Source organism: Limanda limanda, chromosome 7, assembly GCF_963576545.1.
Source record: "Limanda limanda chromosome 7, fLimLim1.1, whole genome shotgun sequence".
In the NCBI taxonomy this organism is placed as follows: Eukaryota; Metazoa; Chordata; class Actinopteri; order Pleuronectiformes; family Pleuronectidae; genus Limanda; species Limanda limanda.
This window is the reverse complement of record NC_083642.1, coordinates 16107844-16128664: the sequence shown is the minus strand read 5'-3', so window position 1 is coordinate 16128664 and position 20821 is coordinate 16107844. Positions and strand designations below refer to the sequence as shown.

The window sequence follows — 20821 nt, the reverse complement described above, 5'->3', positions numbered from 1 at the left end:
AAGGGACCAATTAAAAACATTTCACCTTTGGTTGCATTATCAATTTCAAACTGGTAAATTTCCTTAGCCAACAAAAACATTTGTTTGAGTAGAATGACCTCCTACATAACTAATGACACAACGTATGATGAGACAGCACTACCAGATTATACAACTTGAAAGATATATTCTGCATGGTTTGCATGCAGCTGTGATAATTTCAGGATTTCTCAAATCAGGCCGTGTGTCATTAGCGTCGACAACTGAGAAGGAACAAAAGCACATATCTGAAACCATTTTACAACCTTTTCAACAGCACGGATAGAGGTGCAGCTGTTGGGTGAACTAAGATAATTCAGAGAGACTGGACAGTCAATGTGAGGGAGAGAGAGAGAGAGACAGCTCTCCCAACCCTAAGCACCACCTCCCTAAACCGACTGAGCCTGATGAATCAGCCGTCCTCAGTAGCAAATTAAAAACTAATTTCTCTCCTTCTTCAGCAAAAGAGGCAATTTGGCCACAGTAGGTTGTAAAAAAAAAAAAATCTATTGAAAACTGGTGAAAATCTCCTTCATTAAATCAATTAAGTGCATCAACAAACATCTATGTCTCTATTACAACCATTATTACACTGCCAGTAGATCACAAAGGTGGTTAATATTCAAGCCTGATTCTCAGAGGTGTTAGTATTTTTCCAAATAAATCCGTTAAACACTGTGAACTCTTTTAAAATCATATTTCACTCTGATTTGTTTTCAATTCTCATCAGACGGTTACAGCATATAAATGTGCAACTCAGCACCTGCATCATCTAATTGTGCAGCCGCCATCGAAGCTCAGATTTCACTCCGCACTAGGGAACCAGTCATTTGTTTTTCAGGGGAACCAGTCATTTGTTTTTCAGCATGAGACGCAGTGTGGGTGGGTGTTAAACCTCGGGCCATTATGAGGACACAGGGACATGAAACGGGACAGACACTAATGAAAATGTACTCACCAGCTTGAAATCCTGAATGCTACAAATGAAGTAGGGTGTGTTGGGCCGCCGACTCTCAATGTACACACAATCTGCAAATGAGAAGAGGGGAGGGAAAAAAAATTGTGTGAATTTGAAGGAAGATGTTCCCTCTTTCATGTTTTGCTGCAGACAGACTCAGTAATACATTATTTTGTGAGCTGTTACCTCTGCTGAAAAGATATTTTTCTCCTTGAGTCAAATTCAATTGGAATGCGAGTAATAGGATTAAGGACTTTTGGAACGCTACAAGGTTGCCTTTCCAAAGCAAACATTACGCCCAAGGGGAATTATGTTATTGTTCCACTCCTTTTGTACAGCAGTGAGCAATACTAGCTTTAACCCCAACCCACCCTGCAGTCATCACTGTAACCCCTTTCTATGAAAATGACAACTTCTGTCATTGCACCTATATATATAAATATCCAGTTAGCTTTTGGCAAGCTAAGCAGCAAAACAAGAATTTCTCATTCACGTTTGAGCATGTTGCCAAATGACATAACCCCTCTCGAGTGCTAAAAGCAACCCTCTCATAATGTGTGTGAGGAAGGTGGCCCAGCCGACTGTGCTGTTTAATTGAATGTGACTCGTGGTATGGCCAGGTCATGAACTCTCATCTCCTTAACAAAAACATTCACACTGCAGAGGACAAAAAAACACACAACCACTTCTGTCAAGGAGAGGAGGAGGTGGAAGAGGAGGAGGAGGAGGAGGTGGATAATGGGGACTAAGGCCAGTACAGCACTTTCGAGACACAGCCAAGGGTTAGAATTATTACAGAAGAGATCTGAATTTACAAAAGTCAAATTAGCATAATAGTCTCCTATTCACCTTGGCTCTTAGTTGAAACACAAAACAGAGATCGTGATCAAACTGAGCAAAAATATTCTGGGGTTCAAATAACCTATAAAAACAGCTTGTAGTTGCTCAAAAGGCAAAACAATGAAAAGCCAGAGACTCTTCATTGCTTGAAAAAGAGATTGTCGAAGCATGGCCACACAGTCCTCCAGGGTCTGCTTGGCTTGTTAAACATTCCTGCCGTTTTGTGCATTTGGAAGTGGGTCTCCTCGCTCAAGTGGAGAAGTGGAAAGGGGAGGGACTAGGGGGTTTAGCCATAGCGGGGGCCTGAGTGGGGGATGGGTTTTTTGGGGGGGGGGGTTGAAGTGTGCATTAGCTGGATGGGTGTAGCCGTCGGTGCGGCAGGGCCTTTGTAGACGAGTGTTCTCACTCCCTCGGCAGCCATAACTTCAACTCCTAACTTGGCTCAACCCCACTGCTGACCGCCATGCCACCCAGACAGAGAGAGAGAGAGAGAGAGAGAGAGAGAGAGAGAGAGAGAGAGAGAGAGAGAGAGAGAGAGAGAGAGAGAGAGAGAGAGAGAGAGAGAGAGAGAGAGAGAGAGAGAGAGAGAGAGAGAGAGAGAGAGAGAGAGAGAGAGAGAGAGAGAGAGAGAGAGAGAGAGAGAGAGAGAGAGAGAGAGAGAGAGAGAGAGAGAGAGAGAGAGAGAGAGAGAGAGAGAGAGAGAAAGTTCAATACTTCGACACAGAGAGATCATCATGTAGCTCCTGAGTCCTGAGTGCAGTGTCTCAATCCCGAGCGCTTCACTGAAAGCTGATCCTCGCGCTCATTGTTTCTCCAATTACATTGTCACTACCGACTTCGAGCAGCAGCATATAACCTCACAGCACACACAACACTACAGCAGTTCTTCCGCTGTAGCTCATTGTTCAGGCAGCTATGCTCGTGTGACTGCCAAGCACGTCTAATCTAAAACACACCTAGCCTCAGCAGAAGAGCGCGTCCTGCTCTCCTTGTCTCAAGCAAATAAGATGCTGTTTAATTTGCTGCAGCATTCCAGCAGAAAGGAGGGGGGGAGATGTGAGGTGATATCTGCTTAGCTTTCTTTTACGAGACAAGCTACAATGGAAAAGTCACACTGTGAACACAGTCCTGTACGCTTGTGTTCAGTAAACAGTGATGGGGGAAGGGCGGTGCTATGGGATGAAACTGGCTAAACGCAGCAAGAATATGAACATGTAATTTGGGATATTGATTGATTGATTATTTATTTAAGCCTCGGAAAACATTGAGGAATAAGACCCTCATTTACAATGGTGCCGAGGGATTCAATGAAGAGTTAATACATTGAAAGAAAAAATAAATAAATACAAGACACAAATAAATAGATCAATAAATAATAAGACAGGCTTCTTAAATCAGGAGGAGTGTTTGTTTCAGTGTTTGTTTTGTTGGCGAGTGTTTTCCATGAGGCAGGACGCACCTGCATTGTTACCAGTGGTGCTCGGCTCAGACTGCACACGCTGCAGAGCACAGCGCAGCTTCAGAAGAGCCACCCCACTCGAGTGCACTGATCCTAAAATTAAATAGCACAAGGAATGCAATAATGGAACCACGGGGGTGTGAGGGGACTGCAGGGCCAAGAATGACAGAAATCCTGAGAAGGGGGAGACTGGTGTTATTACTGACCACAGCGGCTCTGTGGAGGAGACCTGCTGATGACCACGGCGGCCTTGTGCCATTTCCTGCTGGGCCGATCCCAGTGGGGTGGTTTCACAGGCAGTCAGGGCCTGGAGGCACACTGACACTTGATTCTTCTCCAACTTTCCTTCCTCTCTCCTCATCCACCAGCCCCTATAAATCTCCCTTCTTCTGGGTGGAACAGCAGAGGGAAATACCTGGCAAGCGATACCATCGGCTCTCTACAATAGGGCAGGCCTACAGCTGACTGAGCTCCTAAGGGAGAACAGAGGCTCTTTGACAACACCACCCCCCCCTCCTCTCCTTTCCCTCTCGGCTAGCCCACGCTTTCTCATTTAGCAGTCGGCAGGTGGTTGGATTTCACTAAAAAGCCCTTTTCCCAGAGTCTCTAGCGTGGGGAGAGATGGGAGAACAGTGAGGGCTTTTTAAAAATAGATCTGTTCAGTTAGCGACAGGCTACAGATTCACACTGCTGTGTTTCAATATGAGAGGACTCCGAGGGCTTGCCCCTTGTGTTGGCTTGACTGGAAACAGCAAACCAATCCACACCCAGCCTTTGTTGCAGACGGGATGCGCAATGCTAATCCAGCTCTAGCCTACGGTGTCTTGGCTCTGTAATAACCAACCCAGCACTCACTGAACCACACTGCACTGGCTTCTCATGAGGATCCAAACTGAAAACAGAACTCAGATGTGTTGTGTTCCCGTGAAGTATCATTTTCTTTGCTATGAATTCAATCTCTATCTATAAAAGAGGTTTAGTTGCACAGAAATCACCAATAGTGAAACTTAAAAGAATTATCATTCAGTTCACTTTAAACGTTCATGTAATTTTTAACATTGGTCTATGGGAGTAGCTACAAAGGGCCAGTTAAATGAGTCAGCTGAGTCTCAGGAAAATTCAACCGACCAATTAAGTTAACAAAACTGAACCGTTACAAATTTGAACTGTACTGAAGCTATTTTGGTGGCACATGATGGCCAAACATCTAATTAAGACATTTTCGGTTGGTTTTTCATGTAATTTATCACTCATCTGCAATAAGGAAATTAGTGCATGTCTTGTCTGATAGTGGGTTACCATGTTGTGTGACATACACTCAGGTACAAAGGCAGAAGGAGTCTGGGAGGGGCAGCTGGTTTTCATTAGCACTCTACATTTTAAACAGACCAGCCAGGCGGTCACTTAGGAAGGGAAGGAGACATGCTATGGCTGCCAGCCACCTGCAGTGCCGAGCTGCTGCAGTGGAAAGCAACGTGGATGGAGCTCTCTCTTTCTCAGCATGTGTGTGTGTGTGTGTGTTGCAGTCTATATTACTCTTAAAAGCACGCTTTGTACATAGTGTGCATTTATGTGTTACAGTGGTAAGAGCACAAAGACTTGTTATTAGTAATGTGTGAGTTTACAAGTGAGGGGTCTCCATGCTTTAAAGGTGCCTCCTATTGACCCCCCTGTAGCAATATGTAGAATCTAAAATTTGTGGTGTGTGTGTGTGTGTGTGTACATGCATTTGTGTGTTTGTGCGTGTGTTTGTGTGTGTAGGCTCTGGAGGTGTCTGGCTGGGCCTCGGGATGTGGTGAGAGCTCAGCCACAGGGTACAGATCCATTTGGCATGTCTGCTTCTTGCACTGCGTCAGTCTGTTCAACCCAGCAGCCGACCGTACAAATGGCACGGTGTACAGTCCCCTGGCCAACAGTACAGACACAGACACACTCCTTCATCCTTTTTAAAGTGCAGCAGAGCCAGAGTTCGCTGCAGGCCCACCTATTGGCCAATTGCACTCCTCCTTCTACCTTTCCCCACCAATCGATATGCACTAAGCTTCCTGAACCCATCTACGAGGGATATAAAGGTTAAGCATAGAGATTGGTGGGTGGCTGGAGATTGGGAGCATGCAGACAGTTTCTATCGTAAATTACTTATTTTTTATGTGATGACATGAGCCTGTATGTTACTAAAGCTCCCCGCGACAAAAGCAATCAACACAGTATTCCGTTTCACTATTTGTTATGGTTCCTCTATCATTTTCCGTCACAACTTCTTCCCTCTCCCCATGTCTGGGGCGGTTTAAATCCCTCACCGAGGGTGGTCAGTTTTACATATTGTGTGTCACTAGACGGCTATAAAGGGATTTAACATTTAGTAAAGCATAATCCATGGCAGGCTTTGTGTCTGCCTAAGCTGCACACATCAAATCTGATTGCAAGATGGTTGCTACCAATGAACAAGCGGGAGGAGGAAAAACATGCTCTGCACACACACACACACACGCACACAGCTTATCACTTGAACAATAAACAGAAGACACAGTAGGAGGTCTGTCGCTGAGGTGGAGGATCTTCCACTTTGACAATAGGAGGTAAATTACAAACTAGCATACCAGTGCTCTAGTCCTGGCTCATCCTACTCTAAACCGATCCAACAGCTCTGGTATACACAGTGGGAGCAGGCTGTGACACCCGGGCCACTCTAGACCTGTCAAACTAATTGAAGGAGAAGACAGGAAACACAAATATTCCCCATCAATCAGACACTGGCTCTGCCGTTTGCTCGAATGCGGAAATATAAATATTCCGCAGCGCTAATCCACTGAGACAGTCGACTTTGTTTATATCCTTTTTGAATGTTTCATTGATGTGACTGACTGCTTCCGATGTTTTTACCTCTCTCCCTCCCCCACCCCCCCACCCCTTGTCTCTGCATGATTGACTATGAGACAAAGCGGCTGTGCTCTCTCTCTATTAAACATGAAATGTGGAGTCTTCAATGGAGTCCGTTGCAGAGCATTACACGGACAGAAATGGAGAGTGAGCAACAACAAGGCTTTGGTTCAGAGTGACTGCTTGCTCGAGGACCTCCACTGATACCAGCGCAGAGATAATTCAGCCAACCTGATAACGTGCTTAGACAGAGAACATATCGGGGGGGTGTCTGGCTATTTCACTGCACCTACTTTAGTTTGTCTGTTGAGTAGATGAGGGGAATAAAGGAGGGCTGAGTGTTTGTGTTGATGCGTGTGTGTGAGTCGAGTTGGAGGAGCGGAAACCTAACCTAACACGCTGGCTGTAATTTCCGCTCTTCCCGTTAAATATCCAAACAATGTGCCCCCCCCTCTCATTCTCCACCTGACCTTTTGCTAGCTGCTACATAAATGAAAAGACGTGGCGGCAATGATTTAGTTGCAAGGCGGAGAGCCCTGTTAAGCAGGAGAGGGAGAGGGAGAGGGAGAGAGAGTGAGATAGAGAGCAGTCTATATACACAACCAGTGAGCCTGGCTTCCTACCGTTGACATTCCCCACTCTCTTGCAGCCCATTTCTAAACAGTGGGTGATGGACAGGCCATGTTTACAGCTGCACAAAAGGTTGGTTCTCTTTTTAGCTTCATTCAACAAATGTAATAAAGACATTGTACCGCGGCTCAATCATCTCTCAAGGAAAACTAGAGTTCCTTTTGGCCCCAGCATAGATAGCACGCGTTTAGTGAGTCAAATTACAATGGGAATGAAAAGCATTATCAGCATTATCACAGCTGTCGTCACTATCACGTCATCTAAGGAATGACGACTTTGACATTTATCAACGCAGCCCAAGACAAAACAAAGAGTGGGTCAACATTGTTGTTTGATTGTATGATGCATTGGCCTCCAGCTGGAGATAATACTGCTGGTAGAGTTGCTACTTTGGATAATGTGCACTCCTTTAGCTTATTGCAATCATTAAGAACTCCACCATTGCTCAACTATCATTTGGCTTCTCATTTCTAAAAGAAGCTTATTGAAACTAAGTGGAAGGAAAATAATGGAATGAATGTGTTGTTTATAAGTTGGGACTACAATTAAAGTCCCAACATGGACTGAGTTAGTGTAGTTTCACCTGCGAACAAATTGAGACCAGCCATGACTCTTGTCTTACCTCCAGATCTGTAAACAACATCGTCTTCTGTGATGAAGGATGTTATTTCCCCGTTCTCTGTACGCTCGTAGCGTGACTTCTTCTTGGGCGTCTTCTTCTTGCCCTTTTTGCCGGCATCCTCGGCTGTGCCGCTGCCTCCGCCCGTGCTGCCATTGTCGTTGTCCTCATCTTCGCTGTGATCGCTCTCGGCATAGTTCTTGGCCCCGCCCTCCAGCGTACAGCTGCGCCGGGGCCTGGAGCTCTCACTTTCACGGTCTCCCCGGTCCCCGTCCAGTCGGCGGGACTTGCCTGACTCTTTCTTGTCCCGGTCCCTGTCTCTGTCTCTGTCCCGCTCTTTCTCCCTCTCCTTCTCTTTGTCGGCCGTCATGATCCGCCACGTGCCTTCCTCAGTCCTCTCACGGCTGGGCCTCCGTGAAAGGTAGACTGTGAGCCTGGGCTTCAGTCTTCTGAATTTACCAATCAAATCCAGGGAAAATTTGGCCACACCAACAACCCCAGTGTTTCAGAAAAGCTGTGGATACAAGAAAAAGGAGAATTAGCATAAGTCTGTGTCAATAACAATTGTCCTTTCTGGAAAGAAACTACATTAAGTAAAAAAGGATTATGCTGGAGGAGACTTTTTGTGGGTGAGAAATACGAGATAAGTTCCCAGTGATCAGGCAGATGCGCTGACTCCTCTCAACATCACAGCAATTGTTGGCACTCCCCTCCACAACCATGTATACTCTGGAGAGCACTGAATAGCTTTATCAAAGAACAGAACCTTCCAGCTTCCTGCTCACACATTTCCATACTTTTAGAGAGGCGGTAAAACAGAGCTATTAATGGGGGGGAAATGGAAAGTGAGAAAAGGAGAAAGAGAACTGCTGCATGTACAGTGTACAATGAAACACGACATCCTAAAAGGAAGTTTTAACTAAACATAAATAGGCAGTGCTAGATTGAACCTGTTGAATTCCTCAGAGATAATGTGTCAACAGGATTTTTCAGCAGCAGACACTGCTTGTCATTTGCAGTGTGATGGGAAGAGACCCAGCACAAAGCTCAATAACGGCGGTAACTGGCTAGCTTCTGTGCAAACCATCTGTGGTGACACCAGGCTCAGTTTTACTCATCTGTGTGTGTGTGTGTGTGTCTGTGTGTGGTTATGTATGTGTACTCTGGCTTACTGGACTGCACCCAGCCCTAGCCCTCTGCCCTGGCTGACAGTCACCACTGTGTTAATGTGAAATGACAGCTCTGGAGGGGAAGAACACAGAAATCCACTGGGTAAGGAAAGAAGGGGAAGAGAAGCTGAGCCAGTCATTTGCTGTTCCCGGTCCACTGCCATTTTCAGCTATCGCCGTTCACTCAGAATAGCTCAGCTACCACTCACTCATGCCATAATGAAATCCTCCATAAACAGTGAAGTGGGCAAAGCTGAAGCAACCCGCTGTGTGCTCTACCCTGCCCCTACACACTGTTCCTACAAAGGACATGTCTCATTTGCTGCCACTGTTTGCCCCCCCCCCGACCCGACCGCAACAAATTAAGTAGAAATAGTTATTTCAGCCCTGCAGAGGGATCAGACCAGGCAATCAGTCTACACGTAACTGTGGTCTGGATAGCTGGGTGGAAGCGAAAGGGATAGAGAGAGAGATCCAGGTAGCGAGTTTGAGGTTAAGAATAGAAGAGGAAGGTGGAAGAAAAGCTTTTGACAGGCACACACACACACACACACACACAATGAAGCCCGTTTGACAAAGGCGCTCCTCAGCAGCGGGTGCTGTCATCTCGTGAGCAGACACCGACTGACAGGGCAGCTGCTCTTGTCGTCGGCTTCAACACAAACACCGGGCCTGATTAAACCGCAGCCTCGTCACAGCCCCATTAATCACCTAATGATGAGTTACCACGGAGACCACTGGGCTGCCAGCGGATACACACAAGAACACATTAGCGCAGAGAGAGGGCTGAAGAGAGCTCTCACACGCATGTGCACCCACCCACCCATGATACACGCCTATATTGGGGGGGGCAAAATACAGACTACCCTCCACTCAGCAGCTTGTATTAGAAGTGTGAGGAGCATAAAAACATTGATGAAGGTACCGTTTGATAGCACAGCTCTAATCCCAGGGGGGGGGCAGAATCTGTGTATGAGCTAAGCACCTCTTCTCTCCTCTAATCAGGAACATAAGCCTCTTCCACTGAAACCAAGGAGGACTCTGAACTGTTGAAAATGGAGGTCTGGCCCATTCTTTGATGTCGTAGGTGGTTCCAGCCTCCATAAGTACCTTTACAATCTAGGTGCTATTAGTTTACATCTGGATACACTTAACACAACTGCCTCAGTCCAAATTGAGATTTTCCAAATACTCTGCTGACGTTAACATAACTGTATTTACTAACCCCAAAAGCAACAAAAAAAATTATCCAGACAGGTTTGATTGTGTTAACACTTCAAATAGTCATTTAACAACATGTGCAGGGGTCTACGGCTAATTTGTAGAACATCAGTAGCCATTTGAAGTTGAGCAAATTGAGTCGGTAAGGCACAGCGAGTCAGTGTGAAGTGAAGTAGTAATGCTGTGGCAATGAGAAGTCATAATGTATTGATGTCTGAGAGGGAGGAGAAGCAGACAGAGAAAGTGAAGACAGGGACAAAACAGCGAGGGAGAAGGCTCTCCACCCACATCCCGGGAAACAAAGTGCTCAGTAGAAAGCAGCACTGGCTGCCTGGCGGATGAATAACGCTGCGAGGCGGCAGGTGAGGCTTGAAAGTATTACACATCAATCACAGGGGTTGGGACCCTTTGAAAGATACCAGCTGTCTTAGTGGAAACGAAGAGGAGGGGGCAGTGGCTGGAGACGGGTTGAGGGGGTCCCCAGCCAACGGCTCCTAATCCAGCATTTACATTACTGCGATGGAGTCAAGGTCTAGCAGCCAGCGGGGACCCGCTCAAATACATTTCTCTTTTTCTGGGCCTGTTTAAATGAGACCTCTGGCCTGAAAAACCACACAGTTTGTGGCTCGATTAACACATCATCCCCCACAATGGCCACACAGCAGGTTTCAGTTACTTAACAGTTTTTTTTCTCTCTCTCCACTGAACAGCCTTTTGAAAAACCATGTTTTATTCATTCCAGTTACTCCCACATTTATCCAAATCCACGCTCATCTCTGTAGTTTTAATCAAAACCTATCTTAAGGATAAACATCCAAATTAGCATGCTTTGCTTGAGAAGCTATACAGTGTGATGAAGCTGTAAGATTTATTTTCATGCCGCCAACTTTTAGTAATTGATTATCTTGGATTGAATTTGCAAAAAGATGGATCTCTATTCATACAGCATTTTATATAGCAAATGATAGAGAAACTAGAAATTCTACATTTAAATGCAAAAGAGAATCTAACAACAATATAACCAGCTCATTGAAGCACTCGGTTTTTGGGGGAGAGACTGAAAAGTAATTCATGGCATATTAAATTGGAGAATTATGAAGTAGCAAAATGTGATTGGCAAGGATTTAGGACCGGCTTTGCAAAGGGATTGAAGGAAATACTCGCCTGAATACAGATTAGAGGAGAACAATGTTAGCATGAATATATATACAGGGTTATTAACAATGAGGGCAACTCAAATTGATCTGAATAAAGCAGCAAGATCCACGGCAGTGCATGGATCTTCACTGTGGTGATGTCGAGCTGCAGCAGGTTTTCGTCAGCTTCAATCCATTACTCAGTGCGATCTAATCTAAACTGCCATCCAAGCCCCCGAGAAACAACAGCACAATGAAGGGCTCAGCTGGAGGCACGGGGTAGGCCACTTCATAAGGGATTCTCTGTGGCCTCGCACCCTGCCGGCATTGTCTCTACCTGGCGCAATCAAGGTTTACTTTATCCTCCGAGGCCCTCTCTGTTTTAGTTCACATCGGCAGGGCAAAGACACTTGTCTACTCCACTTGTTTTTCAATTCACTGATGAGTAGCCACATCTTGTTTCCCCTCTGCTAAAGCTGTGCTCACAAAGGCTCTATTTTTAGCCGGCATCTGGGGTAAGTTTAGTAGGTAGAAGCCATGCTCGAGAAAAGATAGCTTGGGGCTTTCCAACATCAACATTTAAACCTGCCTAGAGATTCCCCAGGTAAAAAGCAAAGCACTGCTCCATGAGAACAGATTCTAATGTGCAATAACACTGTTGGAAACAATAAACTGCCAATGTCAAAAAAGATAAAACAGAAAATCTTCCTGAGCTAAGAATAGCAGCCAATACTTTCAGAAACTGTCCACGATTGCATTCAACCACAGACATAGGGATCAGACTGTGTGCTCCATGAGGTCTAAGCCTCTACTCCATATCTAAAAGAAGGCTAAATCCTCCTCTAGTCCGTGTTTGGGTGCTCCCTGCGAGCGCTCCGAATGGCCGTGAGGGGCCACAACCAAAAAGGTCCATTATCTACATTATCTGTGAGGAAGACTTCATTTTTCCGCCCTATGCCATCATCTTCAAGACACCTCTCTCTGTCTGCCACATTTGTCCGGCTAGAGCAAAGCTGAAGGCCATTTCCGCAGCTCTGACTGCGCTACCGGGCATCATGTTTTGACACGGCTCCCGAGGGAAAGGCCAGGGTTGTTCGTTGTCACCCATCCCCTTTCCTCTAAATGAGGCACTCTTGAGAAATGTGATCGTGAGCCTCCTCTCTGTGACAGTAAATGACTTCTCCCAATGTGTCATCGAGAAGAGAAGCGGGAGAACCTAAGGTATGTGGTAGCAGTCAGCGCTATAATTATTGTGGCTCCTAATTGAGAATTCATCTAGATGTGCGGGGCTTCTTTGACAGTGTGAATAAAGAACCTGATTTGAAATGATTTCTCGTGTCTTTCAACAGTGGAGGAGTGCCGACATTTCAATTTTTTGGTGAATTATATGCTGTTGTAATGGAAATTTAGTCGGAGGTAAAGCTGGGGTCAGGAGACGTAAAAACACACACGGGAGACATTCAACGCAGAGTTGGACTAAAAAAATATCTGTATCATACACACATCTAACATTTATCTCTATAAAACGGAAGGGAGCTGCAGCCGAGGGAGGAGGAAATGAGTTACATGACATTTTCTCAATCAGATGTATATAGTCAAAGGATTTTCTGGGAAAGAAAAAAAATTTGATTTAGTCTTCTGATAAAACGAAAGAACTCTTGAGATTTTATTATTTGAGCTCTCCATCATGTACTGCTTGCACTGGTATTCTACAATCAAATATCCCGACTCGTCCTCCCAGATCTGCCTATCAGCGTAATGATCCTATCCGTCACTTCAACTCCAACTGGTTGTCTAAATGAGTGTGGGAGAGGAGGAAATGTATTCACATGGCTGCCCTACATCCTGCAGCTACTCTAATCACTATGCCACACAGAGTGACGAGCCAACACAGAGGAAAAACCAACACAAATACAGCAGATTAGAGTGATAGATAAGACAGTTCTGACAAGCCGGGCCATCCTTCAGGATGTTTTCAGGAACAGCTCCCAAAAACAAAGCCATTAGGTCAGTACACAAAACCAGCTCTGTCGAAATTATTTAGCTGTGATGTGGCAAACTCGGCTCAGTCCTCAAGCAGATGGTGGTGGTGTTAATTAGGAAGGGCTATTATATCATATGCAAATGTCTCTCCTTAAACCACAAACGTCTACCCACCCAACAAAAGATTGGTCTTATATACATAACGTTGTTTGTTATCCACCAAGATAATCCCAGTATTCTCGCCACCAGACCTATAACTCACAAGTCAATGTGTAATCACTGCAAATAGACACTGTCAGGGAACATTATCCAGTTGGAGTTGTGTTTGTTCAAGGAAAAGGACGGCTTTGGAAAGCAGTTAATGGAGGGGGGTGACATGGGGTGAGCAATATTCAGCGTTCAGCCTTGTCATCCACCATCTCAGATGTGCATGCCAGTGATCCCAGGCAGAGGGGAAAGCAGTGCACATGGGGAGAATAATATGAATCATGAGTTTGTGAAGCATCTACGCAGCCAGCCATGCTCCTTAAACTATAGTCACAGACCGTTTCTGTACGGGTTTCCTCTCGTGAATATAAAAAAAAAAGAAGCAGTACTTCTGCTACAACAAGCAAGATCTGAGCTCAGTGCTCCCATATCCTCTAAGGACAGCTCATAAAACATGCAGTGGCTGGGACTGGGCCTCTTACAGCAGTGGCATTTTAGTGCGCCCGGCCGCAAACACACAGGCCACACACACACAGGTCGGCTGCAAATACACATAATTAATTTTAAAGAGTCAGACCTGTATGGTTTACTACCTGTGAATGCTTGGGTCTTCACCCAAAAACACACTTTAGCGAGAAAAAGACGACTATTTCCCAAAGCATTAGCAGCAGGAGCCTAGAACAATGGGCTTTTGGGAAAATAGGAGAGGAGAGGGTAGATATTACACACTGTACAGTAGTGATCCACAGATTAACTCTGCCTGTTCATGTGTGAAATGGAGACTTGATCCCTAACTGATAGTGTGTTATGCCTCCAGCAAACACAAGCTGCATATTTTCATCTTTCCAAAGACGTAACAACTGCAATATATTGGATTACACATTGCATCCTTCACTGTGCAACAACAATGGCACATTAATACTGCCGAGACAACATCGCTAAGGTTGACTATCCGCCCGCTGTGGTCTCCTTTAAACCAAAGGTGAACTGAGCTGGCTGTGCAGCCGAGTTGCTGTGAATAAGCCTCAGATATTCTTGGAATGTTAATGTTAGGCTTTGACCATGGCAGCCTCGCCGGCTTCTCCTCTTGTCACTGCGCCATTAATGACAATGGAAATAGTGCTTAGCCCTGCCTATGCAAATAACACACACTTTTAAAAACACAGACCTAACATGAACTATTTGTTTTCAAAAAATTAAGCAATGTAACTGGAAAGGAGATAAAAATACACAGCATATGGGGCTGGAGTAACCATTCAAAGTGCACTCAATTATCACAATGTTACGACACACAGTTCAAAAACCAATCCTATTCTTGCATTGTGTTTAACCACACCATATGCTGTGCTCATGCATAGGAAATCAGTCTCTGGTGCGTCTGCCAGTGCAGTCGCTTGGTGGAAATCTAGGAGGGCCGGTTTGTGGAGCGACAGTCTTATTAAAATAGCTTCCAACTGCAACCAGCGTATAAAAAGTCGCTGTGAGCACATTCACTACAGTGCTGCATTCATCTATGTGTATACACACGTGTCAATCTAAAATGTGTAGGCCATTGACACACACACACACACACAAACACACATACATATATAAACAAAAAACGCTGGTGCTGAGCAACTGTATTTGCAGTCCAGGTCAGAGTATGTGTTCAGCCAATAAATGGCTGGAGTGTAATGTGCCTTGACCTTCTATCTTTCTTTCAGCAGCTCCTTACATATATTGCTGTCTCTCCTCATATATCACTCGGCCAAATGGCGCCCTTCACCCTGTTCCCTCCTGTCCTTTCCTTAAAAGGCTGAGGGGACATCTTCTCCTGCTGCAGTCAATTGACAGTCCCGGCAGCGTCCTTACTGAGCACAATGGGAAGGGGAACAAGGCTCATCGAGGGGAAATTCTGGGATGAATAATTATGTTTCGTAGCATGCCCCACCCCCCCCCCCAACTTTATTAGCATCAAACAATAATTAATGGGGCCACTGAAGAGTCTGCTTTTCGCTTACCAGAACAAGTGGGTCAATATGCCCTTCAACCCTTTCTCTCTGCTCAACGTCAAAGCCGGAGACACCTCATCGCTCTCAAAACACAGGCTCTTAGCTTATTTATGATGCCAGTTGCTCCGCTGGAGGAAAGACAGCGTTCCTGCTACTCTCAGCAAAACGGGCTAGACCACTTTACGCAGCAGTTCACTACTTCCATCTCCACACCTCTTCTCAGCAGGCCAACCTAACAATTCAATAATGAATATGAAATGCCTCCTAATTGATGTCTATGGGAGTTGGAACGCCTGAAAATACAGGATATTGGACACGGGCCTGACTTGATTAAGTTTTTGTTTCACGTCAGAAAAAAAAAATCTGTGATCAGCAGTAGCAAAGCCAGTCCTGATCGAATTAGCTTTGCACTAAGAGCTCCATTGATCTTGGCACTCATCTGTGGAGATGAGGCCTGGAAAGGCAGCTGGTAATCCAATAGCAGGGATGGGAAGTGCTTCAAGGACTCTGCTGTGTTTGCCCACCTATCTCTTACAGGGAGAGGTAAGATGTTAGCGCATGCCACTCACTGGACCGATGGGACACCACAAGGCCATGGGAGCTCAAGTCAAAAGAGCCACACTGTGACCTAAAAACAAGCTAATTGAAAGCTGCAAGTAACTGACTTCACCACAGCTATCATGTAATGAGTAAACAGGATGAATCAAAGCAAAGCCTAGATCAGTGCTTAAAGAGCCGTGCGGTAACCTCCAAGTCCTAATACAGGCTTCACTTTATAATCCTGGCCCAAAAAAATCTGAAGCAAGGCTGATGCTTAAAGGTTCTACCCACTCAAGTGTGAAAGTGTGAGTTAGTAGGATCAGTGTGGGGAAATCGGCCTTTGTGTTGCAACTTCATTGCACCAGGCATTGATGCAAGCCTTGTCAATCAATTTTGCATGAAATGAATGACATCGAACAACAACCCAGAGGGCAGGGAGCATGTGGAATGAAACAGAGAAAGGGCTAAGGTAGTAAAGGGTCAAACATACAGCTGTTCCAGTTGCACAAGTGGTTTGCGTCTCGCTGTCGTGCATTAAGTATAGTGCTGCTGCCACAACAGCGCTCTTTTCTCACACACACATACACGCCCGTAATCCATCAAGGATTCATGAGTGAATTCTCAATAACAGACTGAGTGCATTTCTCTCCTTCATATCACTGCAGCAAGAAACGAGTGAGAACTCTTCAGCAACCCACAGGCACACCACAAACACTCACTACTCTCAAACCGCACTAATAACCTTGGGCTTTGTACCAATGCCATGACTTTATGAAACAGTATGGGCTCTAAATAGAAGCTCCATTTCTCACCAGCAGTCTGTAACAGCTCTATTTCAGCCACCCTGTAATTAAATATTTATGTTAGCAGAGTGGCGGATCATACCAAGGTGATAACCATTTAAAAATCCCAATCTGGGACTTTTTTTTTCTGCCCCCATCCCAACCCACCGCATTCCTCTTACTGCCACAACAAAGACCTATTTTTAAAAGGATAATCTACAAGTGTCCCTTTAATCAGTGTATGGCAGAACTGCAGAATGCCTCAACAACAGTCCCAGAGGAATACATTTCTCTGAAGCCCTATCAGGCAGAGGATCTCCTTCACCGACAGCAGACTGAGTGAGTGGGAGTGAGTGTGTTTGAGGATGAAAAGATGTGCTGCTACCTTGCTATGATGTCCTCTCCAACAATCTCAGAACAAAAGCCTCCATTTTGAAGTGGAGTTATGATGGCACAGGCCTCTTAAGGTGCTTTCTATTCTCTTTGTTTATTATTTTAGTGAGATAAGTCAGTGTTTGTGGGTGGCTGGGTGTACTACAGCAACCGGTGTGCTGCTCGAGCGCCAAAGCCGGCAGTCTGTGAGAGGGATTGTGGGCATTATAGATCATGAGGAGACAGATGTCCAGTCTTGCCTTGACGCTCACTCAAACACTGAGGCTGACCCTGAAACCCGTGTGTTTGTAAACAGGACTGATTCCTGGTGGGTCTTAGGATGATCTTTACCAGACCAATAGAGTCAGTTCACTGTATCACAGCAGCCTCCCTCCTTAAGTGGCGCAGGGGCTTGTTATTTATCAAACATGAAGTAGAATCCGACTCTCAGGGCTTCACACTAACGTTTTTCCCAATCATTCTGAAAAACTATTTTAAATGTCCCAGAGTGAACGTTAACAATCCCATATCTAAAATGTTGTTTCTTTTCTTTGTTATCATCATCTGAAATAGTTAATTGCATTATAAAAAACACAATTATCATGTTTAAGAAAAAAATAATATTAGTTTTGACCCATTCAAAAAAAATTGTTCTATATAAAACTGTAAAAAGATATAAAATTGAAAGGACATATACAGACAGACGGACGGAAAGACAGACAGAAAGAGATGCTTGCTTTAAAATTGTATTATATTAGAATAGTTCTATATATGCTACCTGCTGTTTCTGCTTCTAATAACCATATAGGTGTCAAACTTCCTAATATTTCCAGTTGTTAACTTGCTTAGTCGTGAGTCAGTCATTCACCTGATGAGCAGCTTTGCTCAATTTAGAAAATCAAATTATCTTTTTCCTCATTAATGGAATATTATTGCAACGCCCGCAAATGATTAGCTATTTATCAGTGTTCATTTTTATGACCAATTAGCCTGATCCGTGGTTCAACAGTGGTGGTTTGACTGTCCGTGTACAAACAATGCTTACCAAGCGTTAAAGACCACAAAGTCATATTGAAACAGTATAAATGGATTGCTAAAAAGAAATCCATGTAAATTGATCACTTAAGTAGTAAGTGATAGTTACTATAGTAACTGCACGAGAAGAGGGGCTATGTGGCAGTCACAACTCAGCCCTCGGTTCAGTTAGTCATTAGCAATAGTTTGAAATAAATAATAGTTTGAAATAAATCATTTTATATATATATATATATATATATATACTGTATATACACGTATATATATATAAATAAGATCCCTTTTTGTCTTGGAGCCATAGAAGATCTCTGTTCAGCCTAAACACATTTTCAATCGTGCCAGAGATGAGGAGACATTATTAGTGTTGAGTCCTGCTACTCTGCTACAGTGTGATAAACAATACAAGATGTCTTGAGCAGACAAATCAGCCACTTGATTCCCAGTGTGTAAAAATGACACCAGGCGTGAGCAAACTAAGAAATGTGAGGTTTAGATAAATGCATAAACATTAAATAAGGGGAACGACAACCTCTGCTGCACTAAATAAGTGTCATGCTCCAATAAGCAGCATCAAACCCTGTGAGCATCTGCTGTCGCTAAGTCTCCCTCCCTTTGTTTTCAGTGCGCCGTCACAGTTAATGATTTCCTCAAGATCTCCGTTGTCCACGTGTGATTTACACGTTTGAAATGCTTAGTTGAGCAGACACAGGTTTGTAAAATAATGTCTGGCAAAGCGGAATTCAAACAGTTTTGGGGCAAAGCTTAGAAATTTCATTTCAAAAGCTACGTTGATCAAGAGGAAACAGACAAGGTATCAGCATATTGCCTTTCAGTTTCTTCTTGTTTACATATCTGGATTGTGCAGTCATCCCATCCAGAGAGAAGCACCGCCAGCAAAAACAATTACACCCCCCCCACCCGAGCGAAAGCCTCTCACTAGCTGCCTAAAGTCAGCTTGACAATCAAGGCCATTAGATCTTTCTGTGAATTAATGCTAGTTAACGTAAAGCACTGACACACATCAAGAAAAGTCATTAGCTTGTCATTTTAGCATAAAAAAACAGGAATTATTTGCCGGTTCAGAGAGATCATCTCCCTACATGCAGCCTGGGGCAGCCCTTACCATCTACCTCATTATTTTTGGAAGAACAGGGCCACAGATGAATCCTATTGGATTAAATGTAAGGTGCTCTCATCATGACCTGGCTTACACACACACACACACACACACACACACACACACACACACACACACACACACACACACACACACACACACACACACACACACACACACACACACACACACACACACACACACACACACACACACACACACACACACACACACACACACACACACTCACACTCACAGAGCAGCAGACTGCTTTACGCAGCTCTGCTTACAGACAAAAGAAAATGGAGTAACTCACCAACACTTTAAATATGTGGATGAACCTCTCTCAACTGAGCTGTAAAATCAAGGTGCAATTGTTGGAGTGCATCACACCCACGCAGCTGCACATACTACAGTGAAAACGCTGTCAAATGTTGGCTCTTTTGATGGAGACAAGCTGAGCTTACTATTACCAATGATACAGTGTGAGTGATAAAGGCATTCATTCCTGCTTAGAGAGAGGTTTTTCCAGATGTGATAGTCCACAATGCTCCGACGCTTCATTCCTGGGTATAAGAGGCTGTTGCCGTGTTTTCCAATTTACGTTGCCAGGGTGACAAATGAGAAGCAAATCATCCGCACAACTAATCAAATGACTGAGTGACAAAAAGTCAATATTTTGTCATTGTGTGGGCTAGCAATATATCTGCACAGTAACGGGGCTATGCTCCAAGGCTTAGGCTATACTCAGAGCATTATACGGATAATGTGTCAATAATCTGGCTCGGTGTGGCCGTTAAGAGCAGTGCCAACAAAGACGCAGTATCAAAAGACAACCTTCACCAAGATCAGGCTAAATAACAAACTGCACAAACATCGCCTGGATGCTGTACTTCAAACAAACATACTTGCGTAATGGCTACATGCCAACAAAGACAAAGCTGTAATTGGACATTGATCTTTCGAGGTCTGAGGATAAACCACTCAAAGGGCACAATATGTAAACACCAGCCAGGCCGAGATATTAGAGGAAATGGCAGAATTGGTGTCTGCAGCCAGTGAGTGTGGTATTTAGAGAATTCAGATTTTATCCATTTCCTTTAATTCCTTAGGGCTCACTTGTCATTTTAAAAAGACATCTCATTAAAAATAAGGCAGACAATTAGCTTGCTTTTGATTACATCCTTGACAAAAAACCCTCCCTAAACACAAAATTCTGCAGCAGCACACATCATCTCTCAAAGGCTGGTTAAACACAAGCAAGATCAATGGGTAAATTTATCAGCAAATATCACCATTCGCACCCTGGCAAGTAATCATTAAGGAATGGCAACTGATGCATTATTCATTGGCTAATGTATAATTCAGACTTAACAGCAGATTCTATGCATAAATAAGGCTGTGATACATTTAAACAGATTAAATGTTTACTTGCTAAAATAGGATACGAATGTGCCGCATGAATGCTTCCCTGCTGCTGTCACTCGATTATTTGCTACCATTGCTGAGGAGGTAAGGATGTAAGGTGGATACTGAAATATAGACTCTGACAGCCCACTCATCATATCACATACACTTATGGACACAGGATACTGATATGAAATATGTGGTGCTGGTGGGGGAGGCGGTTACGGTGCAATAGATTGCTAAAATACCAAACAGCCTCCCGTTCGTTGTTGAAAGCAGTGGAACGGAAATTAGGATTATTCAATAAAAGCACACATCTTAACGGTAGCACAGTTTTATTTCCCTGGCACATGAAGATTTATGTACCGTCACTCTCACTTTTATTTCCCCTGGACATCTGCACCTGTGTTTAACCACCGTGCTGCGGTTGTGAGGATGCTCCTGCTGAAGTGTCAGC

General features: G+C 44.4%; 1 protein-coding gene across 1 annotated transcript in view; it reads right to left on the bottom strand.

Moving 5' to 3' along the window:
• rerea (arginine-glutamic acid dipeptide (RE) repeats a) overlaps positions 1-20821 on the bottom strand; it is a 123907-nt gene that overhangs the window by 63045 nt on the left and 40041 nt on the right. Inside the window, exons 3-4 of the mRNA XM_061074248.1 lie at positions 7408-7918; positions 977-1047 (exon numbers count right to left, since the gene is read on the bottom strand). Coding sequence (XP_060930231.1) covers positions 977-1047; positions 7408-7774 — 438 coding nt within the window. The 5' untranslated portion in view covers positions 7775-7918. The remainder of the gene's footprint in view (positions 1-976; positions 1048-7407; positions 7919-20821) is intronic.